Source organism: Bubalus kerabau, chromosome 7 (assembly GCF_029407905.1).
Source record: "Bubalus kerabau isolate K-KA32 ecotype Philippines breed swamp buffalo chromosome 7, PCC_UOA_SB_1v2, whole genome shotgun sequence".
NCBI lineage: Eukaryota > Metazoa > Chordata > Mammalia > Artiodactyla > Bovidae > Bubalus > Bubalus kerabau.
The window spans coordinates 34,003,117-34,023,196 of NC_073630.1; the positions used below are offsets into that span (position 1 = coordinate 34,003,117).

The window sequence follows — 20,080 nt, forward strand, 5'->3', positions numbered from 1 at the left end:
CAATGGAGGGGGCAGAACCAAACGCAGTGTGAAACCAAACTTCACTCTGTTCATCAGCTGGTGACGCTGGGGTTCTGTGGAACACAACACCTGAAGCTTACCTATGTTCTTTCTTTCACTGCTGCTTTGGATGTACTCAGTAAACTTCACCTGCCAACGGCTCCTCCCCCACTTAATGAGGGAGAAAGTTTGGTCAGCCGCATCCTTCAGCTGGGGCCTCCTGGAACCAAATTCCTTGGGTAGGAGTGACTTAAAACAAATTGATGGCTGCGGGCCCCCATTCTTCTCCTTCTTCTGCAATATGATTTCTCTTTTTGTCATTGTGCCCATGACATGTCCCTCTCTATGATTTAAATTCTGTACAACCTATCTTTAGTGGACCATTTCTGACCCTTGTGGTATGTGACTTTTATTTTTGAGTGATGTTTTTATATCTTTTCCCTTAAGTGCTGTGACCTTCATTTTCGTTTAAAGCATGAGATCTGCCTAGTTGTACTATGTGCTAGTTACGATGTCGTTATGATAAATTCGGAGTCTGTATCAAAGCAACCTGGACTGAAAAAAAAAAATCAAAAGCCTCTCTGGATTTCGAGAGTGAATGTGACCGAAACACAGTAGGGCAGTGCATGTTCTGGATCCTGAATATAATAGGCATTGGACACAACCTGGCCGCCTGCTGAGGTGCTCCCGTAGGGCCACCCTGTGTGCACATGCCTATGTCTCCTTGAATGGAGGAAGTAGACGGAAAGAGTCCTTGAGTGCATGCCTCTCGAGTTCCGAAGCAGTTGACTTTTCTGACATCTCATTTATGGCACATGAAATTACGCAGCGTATGAGCCATTTTTCCTCTTAAACCATTTTGTCATTCTGCACCTTGTAGAAAACGTTTTAAGAGATTGGCATACCTCATAGATATGCATGTACATTTCTTTTGGTTAAATGTGTTATCCTTATGTTGATCAAAGGAGAAGTTCCAGAATGCCACATGCACTCACAGGGAGACATCATTGGCTTAAGGTAGCAGCATGGCCCCGAGGATTGGCGCCCCCGAGGTGGAGTGCTAGCTACTGTGGGACCGTCTGCTAGCTGCAGGGCTCCGGAGGATGGCCCCACTCTGTCCCTGTCCCCAGAAAGAGAAGAATTCCAGGTCACTTTGCAACAGACAGAGTCGAGGTGCTTGTCTTGCTGGTGGTTAGCTCCTGTCCACACTGAATGTTCTGCCTTGCTGTGTCAGGCCTGTGATCGTGGAGATCCCTCATTTCGCTGCCCTGCGAGGAAAAGAGAGGGAACTGGTGGTCCTGCGCAGTGAGAACGGGGACAGCTGGAAAGAGCATTACTGTGAATACACGGAGGAGGAGCTGAATGAAATCCTGAATGGCATGGATGAAGGTACTTCATACTGAGGGTTTTAAAAGGACTCTGAAGTGGAGGCATGATAGTGATGCATTTGTTTATATCCTAGGGGGTGTGTGTGTGTGTTACTTAATCCAATTTTCTCTCCTGGCGCTTGCACAGTAAAGCCTGCCTACAGGCTACACAGTAAGCCTGCCTACACCACAACAGGAGGTTGTGGTGAAGGAAATAATACCAGGTTATTGCAGGTGCCAAACAAGAAGTCTGGGTTTTTGAGCATTAGCTGCCCAGACCCCTTGTTTAGCACCAGTGACTCAGTGGTAAAGAATCCAGCTGCCAATGCAGGAGATGTGGGTTTGATCCCTGGGTTTTGAAGGTCCCCTGGAGAGGGAAATGGCAACCCACTCCAGTATTCTTGCCTGGGAAACTCCATGGACAGAGGAGCCTGGCAGGCTACAGTCCATGGGGTTACAAAAGAGTTGGACATGATTTAGTGACTAAACAACGACAACAGAGTGTTCTGGTATATTACCATGGTGATGCATTGGAGTGCACAGTATATTTGTCGAGTCTTATTTTTGTTGCATTCAGGAAAATGAAATTCTTTAATAGTAAATATTTTAGGTTAATAAAGAAATACAGCCCATCTCTATCTTTCATGCAAACTTTTCTAAAATATGAAATAGAATAGATGCTGTTTCCAGAGAAGGCAATGGCACCCCACTCCAGTACTCTTGCCTGGAAAATCCCATGGACGGAGGAGCCTGGTAGGCTGCAGTCCATGGGGTCGCGAAGAGTCGAACACGACTGAGCGACTTCACTTTCGCTTTTCACTTTCATGCATTGGAGAAGGAAATGGCAACCCACTCCAGTGTTCTTGCCTGGAGAATCCCAGGGACGGCAGAACCTGGTGGGCTGCCGTCTATGGGGTCGCAGAGTCAGACACAACTGAAGCGACTTAGCAGCAGCAGATACTGTTTCATAACAAAATGAATAGATATTGGATAATATATCCATGATTTTCAAAAATACCTAATCTGAACATTTAGATATTTAAGACACTGATAAAAAGTGCTAAACTTTTCTCTAGGAAAACTTACATATACCCATAACTACTACATTATAGGACAATATAATTTTTTCTTTCATCAACTTATTTTTCAGTTGGAGGAAAGTAGCTTTTCAATGTTGCATTGTTTTCTGCCATGCAACAATGCAGATCAGCCATAATTATGCACATACTATGTGTGCTAAGTTGCTTTAGTCATGTCCAACTCTTTGCAACTCTGTGGACTGTAACCCACCAAACTCATTCTCTCCATGGGATTCTCCAGGCAAGAATACTGGAGTGGGTTGCCATTTCATTCTCCAGGGAATCTTCCCAACCCAGGAATTGAACCCACAACTCTTACATCTCCTGCATTAGCAGGCAGGTTCTTTGCCACTAGCGCCGCCTGAGAAGTCCTTTTCCCTCTCTCTCATGCCTCCCTCCCCTGCCCCATCCCATCCCCGTAGAGCATCACAGAGCACCATGCTGGGCTCTCTGTGCTATATAGCAACTTCTCACTGGAATAATACTTTTAACTTTCTATTAAGGAGTTAGGAAAATTAAATTCACTCACAGTTTACACTTAAACAGAGAGTTAGCTACGGTTGAATTTCATATGCACACTTACACATATAGTTAAGGAACGAATTTTTCATTACGGCTTTAATCTCTGTAAATCTCAAATCCCAGTTTAGGCCATTTAACCTCAGGTTGAAATACTTTAGTTTGACGAGAGGGAGGTGCTCTTTCTTAGGCCTCCTGAGGTTGCACAGAGATGAGGTGTCAGTCCTGATAGATAACCAGAGATATGTTCCACTTTACATGACTACACAAATAGGCACTTTTTTTTTTTGCCCAAGTTCCAAGAACATACCAAAATTTGCACCGACCTGGGCATACAACTGTGCGGCTGTTTGCCAGACTTGATCAGTCTTCCAGGACCACTAGCTGTAGCTTCGTGTGTGGCTCATGGATGGGAAGGTGCAGCCTGACAGCAGCTGCTTTAATGTTTCTTCCTGTTCTGCTGAGGGTTAGTAAGAAGAGAGGCCACAGAAGAGGAAATTATGCCTTTTAGACGTGTGGGTCAGTATTTTCCAATAAAGATGAAAAGATCTGGATTCTTACCAATAAAGCTTGTTCTGTGCTGTATGTAGCTGCTTCTGCTCCTGGGAACCATTTCTTTTGCGTGCATCGAGTTGAGGACATTTCCCTCTGATGTATTTACCTGCCATTACTACTGCCATGTTGTCCTTAGATGGGGACCCACTCTTATAACTTCTTACATAAGTAAAAAGCTCATTTTGAAACAGAATCGAATTTGTATATTTTTATGTTTGTTATGTTTGTTCTGTGAAAACCTCTTCTTTCATAAGTATATGCTAGTAATTGCCAATGTATCAGTCTTCAGTCATGAAGGATCAGATCCTGGGACTTCAGACTTTTGCTATCTAGTTATATTCAAGAGTCAAGAAAAACACAGTTGCTGTTCATGCGTCTGTAAGAATTGTAAAATGCTTTCTAAAAATGAATTGCTTTCCATAATCTCTTAAAATTCAGTGATCTACTTAGTTCAAATTTTCAAATTTTAAACCAGTTGGATTTACTATGTTGCCCTACATATCTACACTAATGCAATTTATCAAGAGTCCATTATCCCATTCTCCTGATGTTAGATGATCTGCTTGGTAAGTTCATGATTTCAGGGGAATATCGAAACCCTAAATTTGCAATCACTGATCTTTTTAAAATATCCACAGTGATTATCTCAGAGACAACCATGCCACTGGAATGAACACACTGATACACATCTTACCCTTTGAAGACAGATTTTATTCCCGCACTAGTCCCCTGAGAACCAAAAGGACCATATTACTTCTTAAAACCACAAATAACTGGTTTTGAACTAACTTTGAAATTTGCAAAGAAACGAGCCCGTAGTCAATTTCCTCTTTGTCACGTTGAGCCAAAAACAGGACAGGTTCGTTTCATTGCCCTCAAACCCCCTTATTTACAAAGACAGCCTTGCAATACCGCGTCTGGAACTGGATGCTTTTGTTTCACAGTGCCCTGGAAAGTCCTAGTTTTTGCAAAGAGAGAAAATGTGCCAGCCAAATGCTGACAGGTCTTGAGAGATTCTGGTATTGTTAGGATAGCCTTGCTTTTTAAATTTTCCTATTATTTAAAAAAAGGTTTTTGCTGCCACATCTGTTCAGTGTTAACCTATGCCAGTGAGTTTGCTAGAATGCTTTCAAAAGCGAATCCTTGCTCTATGAAGATGGGTCATTTCTTGTCTCAGTGCTGGATAGCCCGGAAGACCTAGAAAAGAAGCGGATCTGCCGCATCATCACCCGTGACTTCCCACAGTACTTTGCGGTGGTGTCTCGCATCAAGCAGGACAGCAACCTGATTGGCCCGGAGGGAGGCGTGCTGAGCAGCACCGTGGTGCCGCAGGTGCAGGCCGTGTTCCCCGAGGGGGCACTAACCAAGCGGATCCGTGTTGGCCTACAGGTACGCCCTAGTCAAGATGCAGGTTAACCTAACGTGGATTTTATTCCCGTGATTCAAAATCAGCTTTTCAAAAGAGAATTAAATGGCTAAAGAATCAAATTATTCCTGGGTGAGCAAAAGCTGCCCTTAGAAATCATCAGTGTCATAAAGTTGTATATGAGTGTTTGGTAACAGTAGGAAATTGCAGTTGCCATATTTGAAGATACAAAACTGATTTATGAAATAAAAATGTATTAAGAAATTTGACATGGAATATAATGATGTACTGTTTATTTTGATATTTTTCCTATTTTTTTAAAGGCTCAACCTATGCACAGTGAGTTGGTTAAGAAGATTCTGGGCAACAAAGCTACCTTCAGCCCTATAGTCACTTTGGAACCTAGAAGAAGAAAATTTCACAAGCCAATCACCATGACCATTCCTGTCCCCAAAGCTTCAAGCGATGTCATGTTGAATGGTTTTGGGGGAGATGCACCAACCTTAAGATTACTATGCAGCATCACAGGTGAGTCACGTAGGACTATGATGTTAATGATAGAAAGTTCTGGAAGAAGAAACTTAGATTGTAAATACTAAATTACTTTTGTCCTAAGGTGCCTGTGTCTCATTAATATGCATTAATTCAGGAAAGGCACACTAACTAGGGAAGTGAAAGGGGATAGGAAGTGAGCTGGTATTTTCTAAATAAAGCCTGATGCCAGACTTTTAGGCACTTCATACACATGGTCATCTTTATCTCCAAAGTAGCCCTCTGAGGAAACTTTAACCCCCTTTTACTAGAAAGGAAACCAAGACTGAGAGAAGTTTTCTTTATAATTTGCCTGAGATTAATTATACTGTAAATATCTGCAGAGTTGGGATTCAAACCCAAGTCCATGTACCTCTAAACCCGAGCTTTAGGCCTTCATTGAAGATATCACCTTATACCTGTGGCAAACTAAATGATATCTTGAATAATTATATCAACCATTTCACACTTTTCTCTCCAGGAATTGGTTATGACTTTATCATTAATCTGTTGACTAACTTTGGGAAAAAGAAGGATATTTAGTCTTCTCAATTGGAAGTTGTAATAGCTTTCAGTTAACCATCAAACTCCAGGAAGATATTCCCAGGACACTGGTTGTCTCTGACCAATAATACCACCACAGATGGTGAGAGTTTAAAAAAAAATCCACACCAGTAACTGAAACTACATAATTGAGAATTTGCCTATTTAACAAAAACTGAATGGTACTAGCATTCAGTAAATATTCATACTGTTTTTAGCAGGAATAATAACCATATCTACTTCAGTATTATTAGATTTTTTTTTTTCATTTCTCCTCATTTTAGCAGGAATGTTCACCCTTCTTTTATCCTCTCTCTCATTCTTCCTTCTTATCAGTGTTTTTTTCTGTACTCTTGATAGCAAACCATAGAGACTTTACCCCATAAGTTTAATAATATGGCATAATTTTAAAATACATGGGGGTTTCCCTGGTTGTCTAGTGGTTAAGACTGTGCTTCCAATGTAGAGGGTTCAGGTTTGATCCATAGTTGGGGGAACCAAGGTCCTATATGCCACATGGCATGGCCACAAAAAAAAAAAAAAAAAAAAAGACACTCAAAATCAAAACAAAGCAAAAATAATAAAAGAAAATACATGCCCTAAAATGAGAGTAGTGAGAAATCTTATGCTTCACTTAGGGCCTCTCCCAGTTATTTGTTTCTGCTTATTTCATAGCATTCCCATGCTTTTTGATTCATGTGTATGATTAATCATCCTATAATATGCTATGTAGCAGCGTGGACGCAAAACAAGTCTGAAAAATGTCCGTGGCACATCCTGCCCTTCTAGATGATCAAATGAAGATACCACCTGGACCTTGACCCCATCTAGTCTAGTTATTCTGGGCCTCTGTCTTGGGATGGATTTGTTCTAAACAATTTCTTTCTTTTTTTTTTTTTTAGGGAAAGCTTTATCATTTTTATTTTTATTTTTTTAAATTTACTTGTTAATTTTTACAAATACAGTAATAGATTTTTGGATTTTTGTGTTTTGCTCTATTATATAAATCTGTTTAGAATGTGTATTTTATGGGTCTCCTAGAATAAGGAACTTTGATAACTCATTCCCTTCTTTAACAATCCTTAGAGTCAAAATTCGTTTTCATCTCAAACATATATTTCTCCTGCAATGCCTGAAGACAGTTTTGTCCTTATTTATGCCAACTGAATGTCTCAGTAGAAATGAAAGTCAGTATCACCCTCCAGAGTGATGTGTCAGTGTTCAGGGGCATTCAGTCATTTGTTCTTTCGCTTTGCAATATTTACTGAGCTTTTAATATTTTCCAAGGATTTTTGCCAACCTTCAATTGCAAATTGAAAGGAAATTTTGTTTCTCGAAAATAATTGCCTAAAATATCAAGGTGAAAGAATATTTGGATTTTTGTTTTAACAAAGCATTCAGCTCCTTGGTTAGTCGAAGGATCTTTTAAAATCATCAACTGAATACAATTCAAAATTATCTTCAGAAGCTAGCAATTACAATAGGGAGAGAAAAGAGCACCTAGTAATTTGAAGCAGTTATTCAAATGACCTCCCTTAAGTTTAGTTCTGTGACATGTGGTGTTAATGTCTGTTTTCCGTGTGTCATTTTTTTAGCACGTAGTTTTCAGTCACTTTGTCTCCAGGGTGTCATCCTGAAGAGTGAATGAACGTAGCCAGAAGCCAGAACCACAAAGCCTTTATTTTATGACACCGAGTTTGGAGTTCTGCCTAATTTTTTTTTTTTCAACAATCATGTTATTTCAGGTGGAACCACCCCTGCTCAGTGGGAAGATATTACAGGAACTACGCCATTAACATTTGTCAATGAATGTGTTTCCTTTACAACCAATGTGTCTGCCAGGTATGGTTATACTGCACAGAAAAACCACTGAAGTTGTGTGCCCAAATGTCTTTTGTTTTACTTTGTTTCATACATTCTTTAAAAGTAACTTTATTTTTGGTTTGGTTTTAATGTGGTCTGCATTTACTTTCATGTCTTAAACCAAACTCGCCAGTAAATGTAATAGTGATAATGCATTAATGAAGTATGAAGTACAGCCATTCAGATTAAAATCTAAAGAAAGTAAATAATTGCCAGCTATTACTGTATGACCCAGACTCTGGTTTTAGCAGCCACAGCTGATTTTTCCAGTCCTGAAGGACTTAGGAATGATGGATTTCCTGCTGACAACAAAATAGCCTGAATTGTTTTTTTTTTCAAACAGAATGATAACCAAACCACAGAGCATATCATGGTTTGCTTACACAGTTTAGAGTTTTCAGTAACTTTTATGCACTGTAGCATATTTACACATTATCCTTTTTGTGTCCCATATCTTTAAAAAGCTTATGCTGTCTAGCTTTATTGCATGTGTGTAAACCAACTCAACTCACTAGTTCTCATTTGCTTGATCTTTAATGGATTGCCAAGTGTTTTCCTATTTGTTTAATTTGGTTACTGTAAACTCTTGTGACTTAAGAAGAGTGAGAGGCAATATGTCCATTTTAAAGATGAGAAAGCTGACGTTGAGAGTAGTTAAAGCTTACATTCTTATTCAGGGGGTGAAACGATAGATGCATGAATAACAATGCACAGCCATAGCTGGGTGTAGTGATCCATTTGTAGTCGGAGCCACCCAAAGGGCGCAGCTGTGAGTCTCTGGTTCACCCAAAGGGCGCAGCTGTGAGTCTCTGGTTCTGTGTGTCTGTCTGTGTGCCCTGCCATTCACTCATCTCCACTCTAATGCCAGAAAATGACAAGTTCTGGATGGAAAGATACAAAAGAGTTACTGAAAGAATTCAAAAAAGGGTGTTCACATCAGAGTGGTCAGAGAGAAGGTAGCCCATGAGATAGACAGAAACCTAACAGGCAGATAAAAGTGGAAAAGAAGGTAACATGAGCCAAGATGCAGAAGGGCATTGCAGGCTGGCGACAATGGAGTCTGTAATTCAGAAATAATGCCGGAATGTTGGTTAACATTATTTACAGCAGGCCTTATAGGAGAGACAAAGAAATCAGGAGTTATTTTATTATTATAGGAATAATGTAATTCTTTCAGACAGTCGAAGAAGCAGTGAATCAAGGATAGTTGAATCAGTGTAAAGAAGAAGCGGGTAATACTGAGAGCCTGCCAAGAACCAGGAACTAGGCTGCCTTCAAAGCATTACAGTAAATGAAATAGGCCAGACCCCAAAGAACAAATATTGCATGTCTCCACATAAACGAGGTACCTAGGATAGGCAAGTTCAGAGAGACAGAGTTTAATAGAGTTTACCGGGGACTGAGGTGAACAGGAAAGTTCAGTTACTGTCTAATGGGTATAGTGTCTCTATTTGGGATGATGAAAAATTTCTGGAAATGGAGAGTGGCTGTGGTTGCTTAGTATTTTAAATGTACTACTGCCAGTGAATTGCGCACTCAAGAATGGTTAAAATGACAAATTTTATATTATCATTAGTGCACACAGCCCATTTCTTGGAGTTGAGGCTGCCAATTAAATTATATTTTATCACAATTAAAAAGTAGAAGAAGAGATATGGATCAGTAACTTGAAGGAAAGAAAAGCTAAGAAGATAAGGAAATTTTCAAATGTTTAAAGATTATGAGCAGTGAGTCAGGAAGGAGGGATCAGTGGTGGAGGAAGGTTTCAAAGTGAGAGGATCTGGAATAAATCTTTGACGTGTATAAAGAGCAAATTGAGAAAATGTGCATCTGATGGTTACTGCTTTTTCTGTGAAGTTACCTTTCTGAAGGCCTGAAGGGTGTCATAAAGGTTTAGCAACATTACTATAATGTATAAAATGATATCTGAGGGAAAAAAATTACCAAAATACGTCACAGACTTGACTGAGGCTAGAAATCATAAATTATTCACAAAGCCAATAATTTCTTCAATGGATTATATTAAGCAGTATTTAGGAGTCCTGAAGCAAAAGCAGATTTTTTAAAACAGTAGTTTGGTTGATCCAACCTTGGTGACTATGAGTCCTTTGGAAAAGGATGATGAGATGAAGAAACATTAGGTAGATTTTGTTGAAAAGAGTTTTAGGAAATGAAATGAGGAACAGCAGGGGCTATCAAAGAAAATAGAAACTCATCCAGCAAGATATTGGTATAATACCAGGGTGTACCACAAAAGGATTCTAGACGCTAAAGATGTATTTCAGAAGCCTGAATTATCAGAAGACTTTCCAAGGAAGAAAGTTACACAGTGTTTAACATTTGGCCTGAAACACCTGGCACATCCTTGTCTCTCCCTCCTTCTCATCGATCCTCCTCCATTTCCCCTCCCCTGTTTTTCTTTCCCTTTGCTTTTGCTTTCTCTCATCATCTCCCTCTCTTGCTTCTCACTTTTTCCAAGAGGCATGCAATGATTACTCTGATGATACTGAAGGAACTGATTTGTTTTTCGTGTAATTGACTATCCTTTTTCACAGTTGTGGAGTCCATGGATACAGAGGGCCAACTGTATTCTGCCTTTTTGTTAAATGAACCTGAGCATCTGTGGATCAAGATATCCGTGGTGTTCCAAGAACCAATCCTCTGTAGATACTGAGGGATGACTGTAATTAAATTTCAGATAACTGACTTTGTTTTATTTTATAGGTTCTGGCTGATCGATTGTCGACAAATTCAGGAATCTGTTACCTTTGCATCACAAGTGTATAGAGAAATTATCTGTGTACCATATATGGCAAAATTTGTAGTGTTTGCCAAATCACATGACCCCATTGAAGCCAGGTTGAGGTGTTTCTGCATGACTGATGATAAAGTGGATAAGACCCTGGAACAACAAGAAAACTTTGCTGAGGTGGCCAGAAGCAGGGATGTGGAGGTACTGTGTTTTAAAAACCAATTTATGTTAGTATGTTGTTTATACCTCTTTTAATATATTTAAAATAGTATTTAATAAATGTTATTCAGTCACTAAGTCATGTCCAACTCTTTGCGATCCCATGAACTGGAGCCTACCAGGCTCCTCTGTCCCTGGAATTTACCAGGCAAGAATACTGGAGTGGGTTGCCATTTCCTCTTCCAAGGGATCTTCCCAACCCAGGGACTGAACCTGCATTTCCTGCATTTGCAGATGGGTTCTTAATGCTGAGCCACCAGGGAAGCCCATCTAATAAATAATGCCATCAAAAACAGACCAGTCAACATCTTGACAGTTAGAAGGCCAGTGTCTAAAATGCGCTATTTTTAGCCAATTTGGACCCATTCAATAGGGATAAAAGGACTCTTTTAAAGATTATTAAGGGAAAAATTATGCATTTTTAATAAAATTATAAGTATATAAATGGATATAGCAATTCACATGTTGTTATGTTTCCTTGTTCTTTTTTTTTTTTGAGGTGACTATTTATTGGATTTTTTTCCCTGTTATTCTTTAATCATAAAGAAAACAACCTGGAGGGGTGGAATGGGTGGGATGGAGGTTCAGGAAGGAAGGGGCATGTGACTCCCGTGGCTGACTCATGCTGATGTTCGGCAGAAACCAACACAACATTGTAAAGCAATTACCCTCCAATTAAAAATAAGCAAATTTTAAGGAAATTGAAAAACTAGTAAAGGAAACAGCCCAGGAGGTATATCCTTTGTGTAAACGTAAAAATACAATATCCAGGACTTTGCTACACTACTTTTTCTTATTTCTTAATTTTCCATCAGTGTGGATCTTTGATATTGAATTCAAGTAACCCAATTCATTGTGATGTCAAAAATAAAAATTTATGATTTAAAGACATAATGATTTGGGAAAATAACATGGTACAGTGTTAGAAATGAGTACAGTAAGATTAAAGGCCCCCATGCATTTGAAGATTCTTATTACTAGTAAAAGGGAGTGCTGGTCCATGCTTGTCACAGATAAGACAAAATGTCAGTCAGGATTTTAAAGATTATTGTATGCACATTTTAAGAATTTTAATGTTCCAGTAATGTAAGAATTTCAGCTATGGCATTCTTTTTGTTTTTCTCTATTTTCATCAGGTCTTAGAAGGAAAACCCATCTATGTTGATTGTTTTGGCAACCTGGTGCCATTAACCAAGAGTGGCCAACATCATATATTCAGTTTTTTTGCCTTCAAGGAAAACAGACTTCCTCTCTTTGTCAAGGTAATATATACATGAAATTTGGGCATGTGTTTTATTCAGCATCAAGTAAGGCTTTGACTACTTTTGGTAGAAGAGAATATTTGGTTTTCAGTAATTTCTAATGATTTTTTTAAAAGTATTTCTATAAAATTTTAAACTCGTAAAAATTATTTTTTAAAATTTCAGATTCAACCTTGATTTTTAGTTATAGGCTAAGAATGAGGGACAAATTGCCAACTGATTAATTAGGAAAACTGGTCATTCTTTTCCAAATTTTAAGAGAAGCCTCACTTTATTTTTTTAACTATTATTATTTCTTTTAAATATTTGCGCTTAAATTTTTTTAATATATGAACTTCACAAATGTGGAGACCAAAAAGAGTTCTTAGTGACAAATTTTTATAGTAAAAGCTCTTAAAAGACCCAGTTAATCTATCAGGAAGTTATCCCAGATAGAGCAATAGACTGGATATACGTTCATAAATTCATTCAACAAACATTTGTGCAGACACTTTAATGTACCATGACTTTGTTGTCCCTGTTTAGGAATGTTAATCTAGGTTAGGAATTTATCATATTTAACATATGCAATTTATCATAATTTAACATATGCAAGTTGCATTTTAGATACCAGTTCTGAAGAGAACAAAAATGAGTATGAGGGAGAGATTCATGAAATAAAAGGAAATAATAATTCTATTTAAGTTTTATTGTCTGTTTTCTCAAGATCTCTACTGAAGGCCTTAATTGTGCCATTTCTGGTTCAATGGTTTTCCTGATTAAAGATAGGTTCTTCTAAGGGGTAATGGATCCATTTACTATAAACAGCTATGTAATTATGCTAATATTTGATATTGTTAGTGGGCAAAAATTATCCTATAGACACCAAATACAAAAATAGGAAAATGACTTAAACATTTCTATAAAGAAGATGTACAAATCGCCAATAAACACATGAAATAATGTTTAACAGCAGAGAAATTCAAATTCAAACCACTACGAGATACTACTCAGTACTTATTAGGATGGCTATTATCAAAAACAAAACAAAATAGCAAATACTGGTGAGGATATGGAGAAATGGGGACCCTGATGCCTTGCTGGAAGGAGTGTAAAATGGTGTAGCCATTCCATACTGTGGAAAAGAGTATGACAGTTCCTCAAAAAGTTAAAACATAGAAATAGTATATCATCCAGCAATTCCCCAAAAATTGAAAGCAGAGACTCAACCATTTACTTGCAATGTTCATAGCAGCATTATTCCCAATAGTCAAAAAGTAGAAATATTCCAAATATCCATCAACAGATGAATGGATATACAAAATGTGATATATGCATACAATGTAATATTATTCAGCCTTAAAATGAGTAAAATTAGCCAGACACCAAAAGACAAATATTGTATGTTCTCTCTTGTATGAGATACCTAGAGTCATCAACTAGTCAGAAAATAGAATAGTGGTTACCAGGATATGGGGGAAGGAAGGAATGGAAAATTATTTTTTTATGGAAACAGTTTCAGTCTGTGAAGGTGAAAACATTCTGAAGATGCATGGTGGTAATGATTGTACAACAATGTGTATGTACTTAATGCTAGTTAACTATACATGTAAAAATGGTTGAAATGATGTTTTATGTACAATTTAACACAATTTTTTAAAAAATGAAATTCTGGTATATATTGCAATGTGACTGAATCTTGATAATATTATGCAACCTGAAATAACAGATACAAATGAACAAAGATTGTATAACTCTGTCTATATAAGGTACCTAGAACAAGCAAATTTATAGGGACAGAAAGTTAAGTAGAGGCTATTAGGTGCTGAAGGGAGAGGAGAATGGGGAGTTATTGCTTAATGGTGTAATGTTTCTGTTTGGGATGATGGGAAATTTTGCACAGTAGTGATAATCACGTAACTTTGCGAATGAGCTTCATGCCACTGAGTTATATGCATAACAATGCTAAGATTATAAGTGGAAATGGTCAGTTTTATGTTATGTATACTTTACCACAATTTTTAAAAAGCTGAATGATTTTTTTAATCGTTCTAAATGATAATAGGAAAGGGCAAAAGGAACACTTCCAAAGCAAGTGAATTTTACTTTTCTCTGGTTCTTTTGAGTGGCATCTCACTAAAGTAAACAGTGTGTGTCACACGTGAGTGAAGCATGTATGCCTTTCTTGTTCAAGGTACGTGATACGACTCAGGAACCTTGCGGACGACTATCATTTATGAAAGAGCCAAAATCTACAAGAGGCCTGGTGCACCAAGCTATTTGCAACTTAAACATCACCCTGCCAATTTATACGAAGGTATTATAATCTGCTATAGTGCAATTCAGGATGTAGAGGATTTGATTTTCAAATCCTTTAGGATAGATACAGGCAAAGACACTGAATGCAACCATGTATAGTAGTCATTTTTGATACCCTGTCCAATTTGTGATGTTCCATTTAAGTAAGGAAAAAAGTAGCTCTACCTTATTTTGCATTAAATTCACTTTGATGGAAAAGTTTCTATAAATATGTATTGGGTATGGAAGAGAGAAAATTTCAGTGTAAGATGTAACCTTTTGGACTGATTCTGAACATAGAATTATTCACTTTGCCTTCCTTATGGTTTTGTGCGCCCTCCCGGCACCATGCTAGTGGTGCTCTCGGCCCTGCCAGAACATTAGGGGTGTTAGCTTCTGTTCACTGCCAGTTCACAGGTGGATTATGTGTTACGAAATTCAGAGCAACTTCAGGGTGTTTTACCTTGTTGCTAAAATAATTATGTGTTCGTCTTGTAACCTGTACTATCTGGGGAGCATCAGATTCATTTTTTCCAACTATTTTAACATGATTAGTATACAAAATACTCACATGTTATAGGAATAGATTTGAAACACTGTTGAAAGGAAAGTTAATACTTGACCCAAATCTACTAGAAGTTTTTCTTTCTATTCAAACCTCTCCTCTTTACAGAATTCCTTGATTACTCTGATCAAATCAAAGAAGACTAGGGAATAGATTAAATGTTGGGAAAAGCTTCTCTTATTTTTTGAAAAATTTTGACCAGTATTCCTTGTTAATGGAAAGTTCCCATGTGGCAATTTATAGACGGTTATAGCAAGTTGTCAGAGTGTATTTTAGAGGTTGAGAAGTGGGATACTGGCAGGTGAGACTTGGAGGAGAGGTGAAAAGTGAAAGTGAACGTGGTTCAGTCGTGTCCGACTCTTTGCGGGCTGATTCTTTATCTGCTGAGTCACAAGGGAAGCCCAGGAGGAGAGGTAGAAACATATTTAAAATCCTAAATCTTAACTCCATGAAACAGAACATTTTCTATGTTTATTTTCATTCACCATTTTTCACGATTAATTATTCTTACAAATTAGAAATCGGTCACATAGAGAAAACCATGTAGCATCATATTTAACACTAAATTCTTATTTAATGATCAAAATGAAATGAAATACCAGAATCTGCATATGTAAATTTACATGTTAATTACAAGAATTAAAATACAGCAGTAGACATCTGCATCCAAATAACTGTTATCTAACAGCATTCCAGTGGTAAAGAATATACTTTGGGGGTTGTAGTGCTGAGCACTTTTGAATCACTGAAGCAGAATGTCAAATAAGAACCATAGAGAAATATGTCAATGCTGGGGCAATCCATCTGAGTGATGTGTAAAGATGAATGAGCTTTGTCTCTGATTCAAATGAGCTTTCAGTATGCTATAAAAGAAAGCATTTAGTTCATTATTCCTTTTTGTATCTAAGTCAAGATATATCCGGCACAGTTATTAATTCTATGATGGTCCAGGACAGCTCTCCATTTAGTAACTAAAACAAAAAGAAAACATTGACAAACATGGTAGAGTTTAGATATATTTTAGAACAGGGTAGCTCTTTATTACAAGAGAACTCCTAAGTATTGCCTGTGTATTGAAAATATCTTCACTGCATGTTCATTTGTGGCTTTTAACATGTTTAATCAATACCTGTAATGGCTGAGATATTCAGTTCAGTCACTTCAGTTGCTTAGTCGTGTCCGACTCAGCGACTCCATGGACTGCAGCACACCAGGCTTCCCTGTTATTCACCAGCTCCCGGAGTTTGCTCAAACTCATGTCCATTGAGTCGGTGATGCCATCCAACCATCTCATCCTCTGTTGTCCCCTTATCCCGCCTTCAGTTTTTCCCACAGTGAGGGTCTTTTCCAGTGAGCCAGTTCTTTGCATCAGGTGGCCAAAGTATTGGAGTTTCAGCTTCAGCATCAGTCCTTCCAATGAATATTCAGGACTGATTTCCTTTAGGATGGACTGGTTGGATCTTCTGCTGTCCAAGGGACTCTCAAGAGTCTTCTCCAATACCACAGTTTAAAAGCATCATTATGCTGAGATATTATCATCACCATTTCTGTAGACATATGCCATCCAATCCATGAAATGTCACACTTTGTGGCTGCTGGTAACCTATATCTGAAATGAGTACATTTATAATATTAGTTCTTTCGTCTGATAGATTAGTATATTTATAATTTTGGTTCTTTTGTCTTTTGAATCTACAGATGTTTGCATTTAAATCAATCTTCTTTAATTTTTGTGCTTGTCTTCTGTAAACTGTTAGTAAGAAAAAATATGCGAATGCTAACTGTATGCTTGCCTGCTGATGTTTGCTGTCAGGGTATTTAGTCTTGTCTTCTCTTCTAAATGCTTTCTACTCTTCCTGCTCTCTTTCTCCATCTTGCATGGCGTCTTGGGGTGGCCAGGAATCAGAGTCAGATCAAGAACAGGAGGAAGAGGTAATTATACGGCACTGTCGCTTGTTAATGGCTGTGTCATTGCTGTAACCACCGATAAGAGCACATGATTAACAGAGGAGGGTTATACAGTTGTTTTTAGTAATTGAAGGGTCACAATTTTACTTAACCTCCCTGAGCCTGTTTTCGCATGTTACGGACTGATTTCATAGGACACTAAAACTTCCCTATAAATTATTACCTGTCTGTGCAGTAATACAGATTTCTCTACCAATTACTGAAAATCAAACCACAGTCTCAGTGGTTCTCAAACGTTGGTCAGGAGATGCCGGGAGGAGAAAACCGTTTCCTTAGTACTGAGTCATCATTTGCCTTTTAGCCCCCATATCCTCACAAGCTACACAGAAGTATTCCAGAGGCTGCATTGCATATGATGACATTATCACCCCGACACTATGGAATGTGGGTTTGTTTACACTTGGGTTCTTGTATTTTCTCAGCTATCATTTGTAATACAGATACATATTTATATATGTTAAACATAAGCAAAAGTTCTTCACACTCCCCAGTATTTTTTTAGGAGTATAAAGGGCATCTTAAGAACAAAAAGTTTGAGAACCACTGAAAACAAAAGGAGCATATAGTTCATCCATCTTACTATATTAATATTATAATGCAGAACTCTACTAATAATGAGCACTTCTTATAAGGTAGACACTTTATTAAGTATTCCACATACCCCATCAACAGTGATCTCACAGTCATGCTAAAAGATGTATGTTGTCAGACCATAAGTGCTATATGACAGATGAAAAAAATGAGTCTTAGAGAGATTACCTTGAATAAATTTTAGCCATTTGAATTATACCTGCTTTGATAGTCAAAGAAAGTATATGTTTTTTTCCTAATAAAGATCTGAAAATGCCTAAGCATTACAGAAATGAAAGAAATTATTGAAAAAGTTCTTATACTTAATTAACATATTGCTTCATATCTCTAAGACATACAAATGGAATTGTTATTTGTTTCACATAAATGTTTTCAAATATACCAGTTTTCTTTTTTAATGTTGTTCTGATGGATTTGAAATACAAAACCATGAAGAAAAAGATAATACATACCCTTGTGCTCACCAGCTTAAAATTTAAGGCCTTTATTAGTTCGGAGACTACCCATCAATTCCCTTCTCTATTCATACCAGCGGTGGAGCAGGATGAGAGGGGTGATTATAGCCTCATTGTGCTACCGTGTATGACCAGATGCACAATAAACTTACAAGACTGAAGCCATGCCTGCCCTCAAGTGTGCAGTCACTCTTTGCCTCACGTATCGTTTCCCTTCTGTAGCTGACGACTCGATCCCCAGGCTGGTCAAATGATACCTACATACTTTGTTGAAAGAGCAACACAGTTATGAAACCAGCTTTGCTATTATATCCAAATGAGTTTTTCTGCTAGGCTTACGATTTTCTATTGAATATTTTCAGGAACTATTCAGTGCAATAGATCTAGTTTGTGTTATTTTGGGGATTTGGAATTCTGTCTTGTAACTAATAATGAAACTGTTTCTATAGAACATATCACCTGGGCATGTTCTTTGCTTTTTCTCAACTAAATTGACACTGTTTTATACCTACTTCACTTTTTTTTTTTGGCCCTTTTCCCTAATATCTATTTCTAACATCAAACACCTCTAGGTCATATCTTCCCAAAGAAACATGTTGGAAAGGACTTTCTACCCATAGTGTCTAGAAAGCAGATTTGTTTTTTCCAAAGTTAGGATAAGAATCAAAGACACTCTTGGGGAAGAACCGTAGCAAATTACTCTGACCTTCCTATAACTTATGGTGTCTCCCATGTTTATAATTATGATAGAGTTTATTGTGTACATCGGGGATGTGGGACACAGCACTATTTGTAACCATTCAATTTATGTATCTTTTCTTTCAGATCGATATGACATCAGAAAAAAGTAAGATTCCAAATAAAACTGAGTTTGTGTGAAAGCTGGCTACAATAAAGAAAAGCATGAATTAAGATGCAAGCTAGTTGCCATTACTAACCATTATAACAATTATATTTTTATATTATCCTTATTAATCATTAATATATTTTTAGAGAAGCAGCTTGGCCAGTTAAATTATGAATATATCTAATTTGTGAGCAAATTATCAGTAAAATGCAATGATTATTCATCTAAGCATTCACTTTCTTTTGGATCCCTGTTAACCCTGCTTTTGCTGTTATGCTTGTTTAGAAACTCACCCTACCGTTTTTGTCCATTTGTTAGCATAACATTGTCATCTCATTTTTTTTAAGCTCTGATGTGACAGTATCACTTTTTATATCAAGCGACCCTGACATCAGTAGAGAGCTCATTACTTATGTAGGCCACACCTGCAAAAGTGATACTGTCTTAATAGTTCTCAGCTGAAGCTAACCCTCCCCTCACGCCACCCCCCCACCCCTTGCACCTCTTACTGTGGTGAAGTGTAACTGACTTCTCTAGGGCTGAGGTCTGATGGACTTTTGTAAAAGTGTTCTGAAAAAATTAAGAACCAGGAAAAGCAAAAATGAAAACCTCCTGGATGAAATTACTAACCATAACAGTATGTCGTAATGTCATAATAGGGCTAATTTTAAATAATGATGCAAAGCCTAAGCATAATATAGTACAGAAAGAACTGATTTTTATAGACATTGAGAGAGCTACCTTAGACCTCATTTTAGGTTTGTAACATTCAGTTGAATTTTCAGTTTGTTGGCTTGTTTCTGGTGACTAGGTTCTTGTGTGGAAGAAATTGAGTTTTTCAGGATTCTTTCCTACTCTTATGCCCCAAATGCTTTAGAAAAAAATCTGATTTTTAATGTTTATTCATCTTAAGATTTATTTTGATGCACTGTTTTTCAGAGTGCTATTCCCGAAAGGAGAAAACTTAGAAGTATGTTTAATATGGTCTTTAAGCCCAATGCAGTAATCTTTGGACTTCCCCCCGCTTTCTTGAAGTCCTAGCACAATGTAATTTACTGCTAAGTTTTTTAAATACTTTAAGAATCTCCTTACCTTCTTAAATATGAGGGTTAAGATCATGATGTAAGATACAAGCTAGTTGCCATTATTAACCACTATTACTAACCACTATAAATCTTTGTTTAGGACTACCATATTTAAAATTCTGGATGTTTTCATTGTTTTATATCTGAAAAAATCTGTATTAATATAAGTTAAATATATCTTTATATATGCATTTCACAGAGTATATCTCAACAAATATTAATTCTCTCAAGAGAAG

At 37.5% G+C, this 20,080-nt stretch overlaps 1 protein-coding gene across 19 annotated transcripts in view; it reads left to right on the forward strand.

The window, feature by feature from the left end:
- The window catches only part of ANK2 (ankyrin 2), a 285,421-nt gene that overhangs the window by 234,416 nt on the left and 30,925 nt on the right, over window positions 1–20,080 (forward strand). For 14 of the 19 annotated variants that reach the window (XM_055588009.1, XM_055588008.1, XM_055588011.1 and 11 more), the window contains 9 exons: window positions 1,235–1,389; window positions 4,698–4,909; window positions 5,210–5,414; window positions 7,706–7,802; window positions 10,548–10,776; window positions 11,931–12,056; window positions 14,230–14,352; window positions 16,798–16,830; window positions 18,738–18,759. In XM_055588009.1, coding sequence (XP_055443984.1) covers window positions 1,235–1,389; window positions 4,698–4,909; window positions 5,210–5,414; window positions 7,706–7,802; window positions 10,548–10,776; window positions 11,931–12,056; window positions 14,230–14,352; window positions 16,798–16,830; window positions 18,738–18,759 — 1,202 coding nt within the window. Of the gene's footprint in view, window positions 1–140; window positions 240–1,234; window positions 1,390–4,697; window positions 4,910–5,209; window positions 5,415–7,705; window positions 7,803–10,547; window positions 10,777–11,930; window positions 12,057–14,229; window positions 14,353–16,797; window positions 16,831–18,737; window positions 18,760–20,080 lie in introns of all 19 variants that reach the window. The other 5 variants (XM_055587996.1, XM_055588002.1, XM_055587995.1 and 2 more) reach the window with 2 other exon arrangements.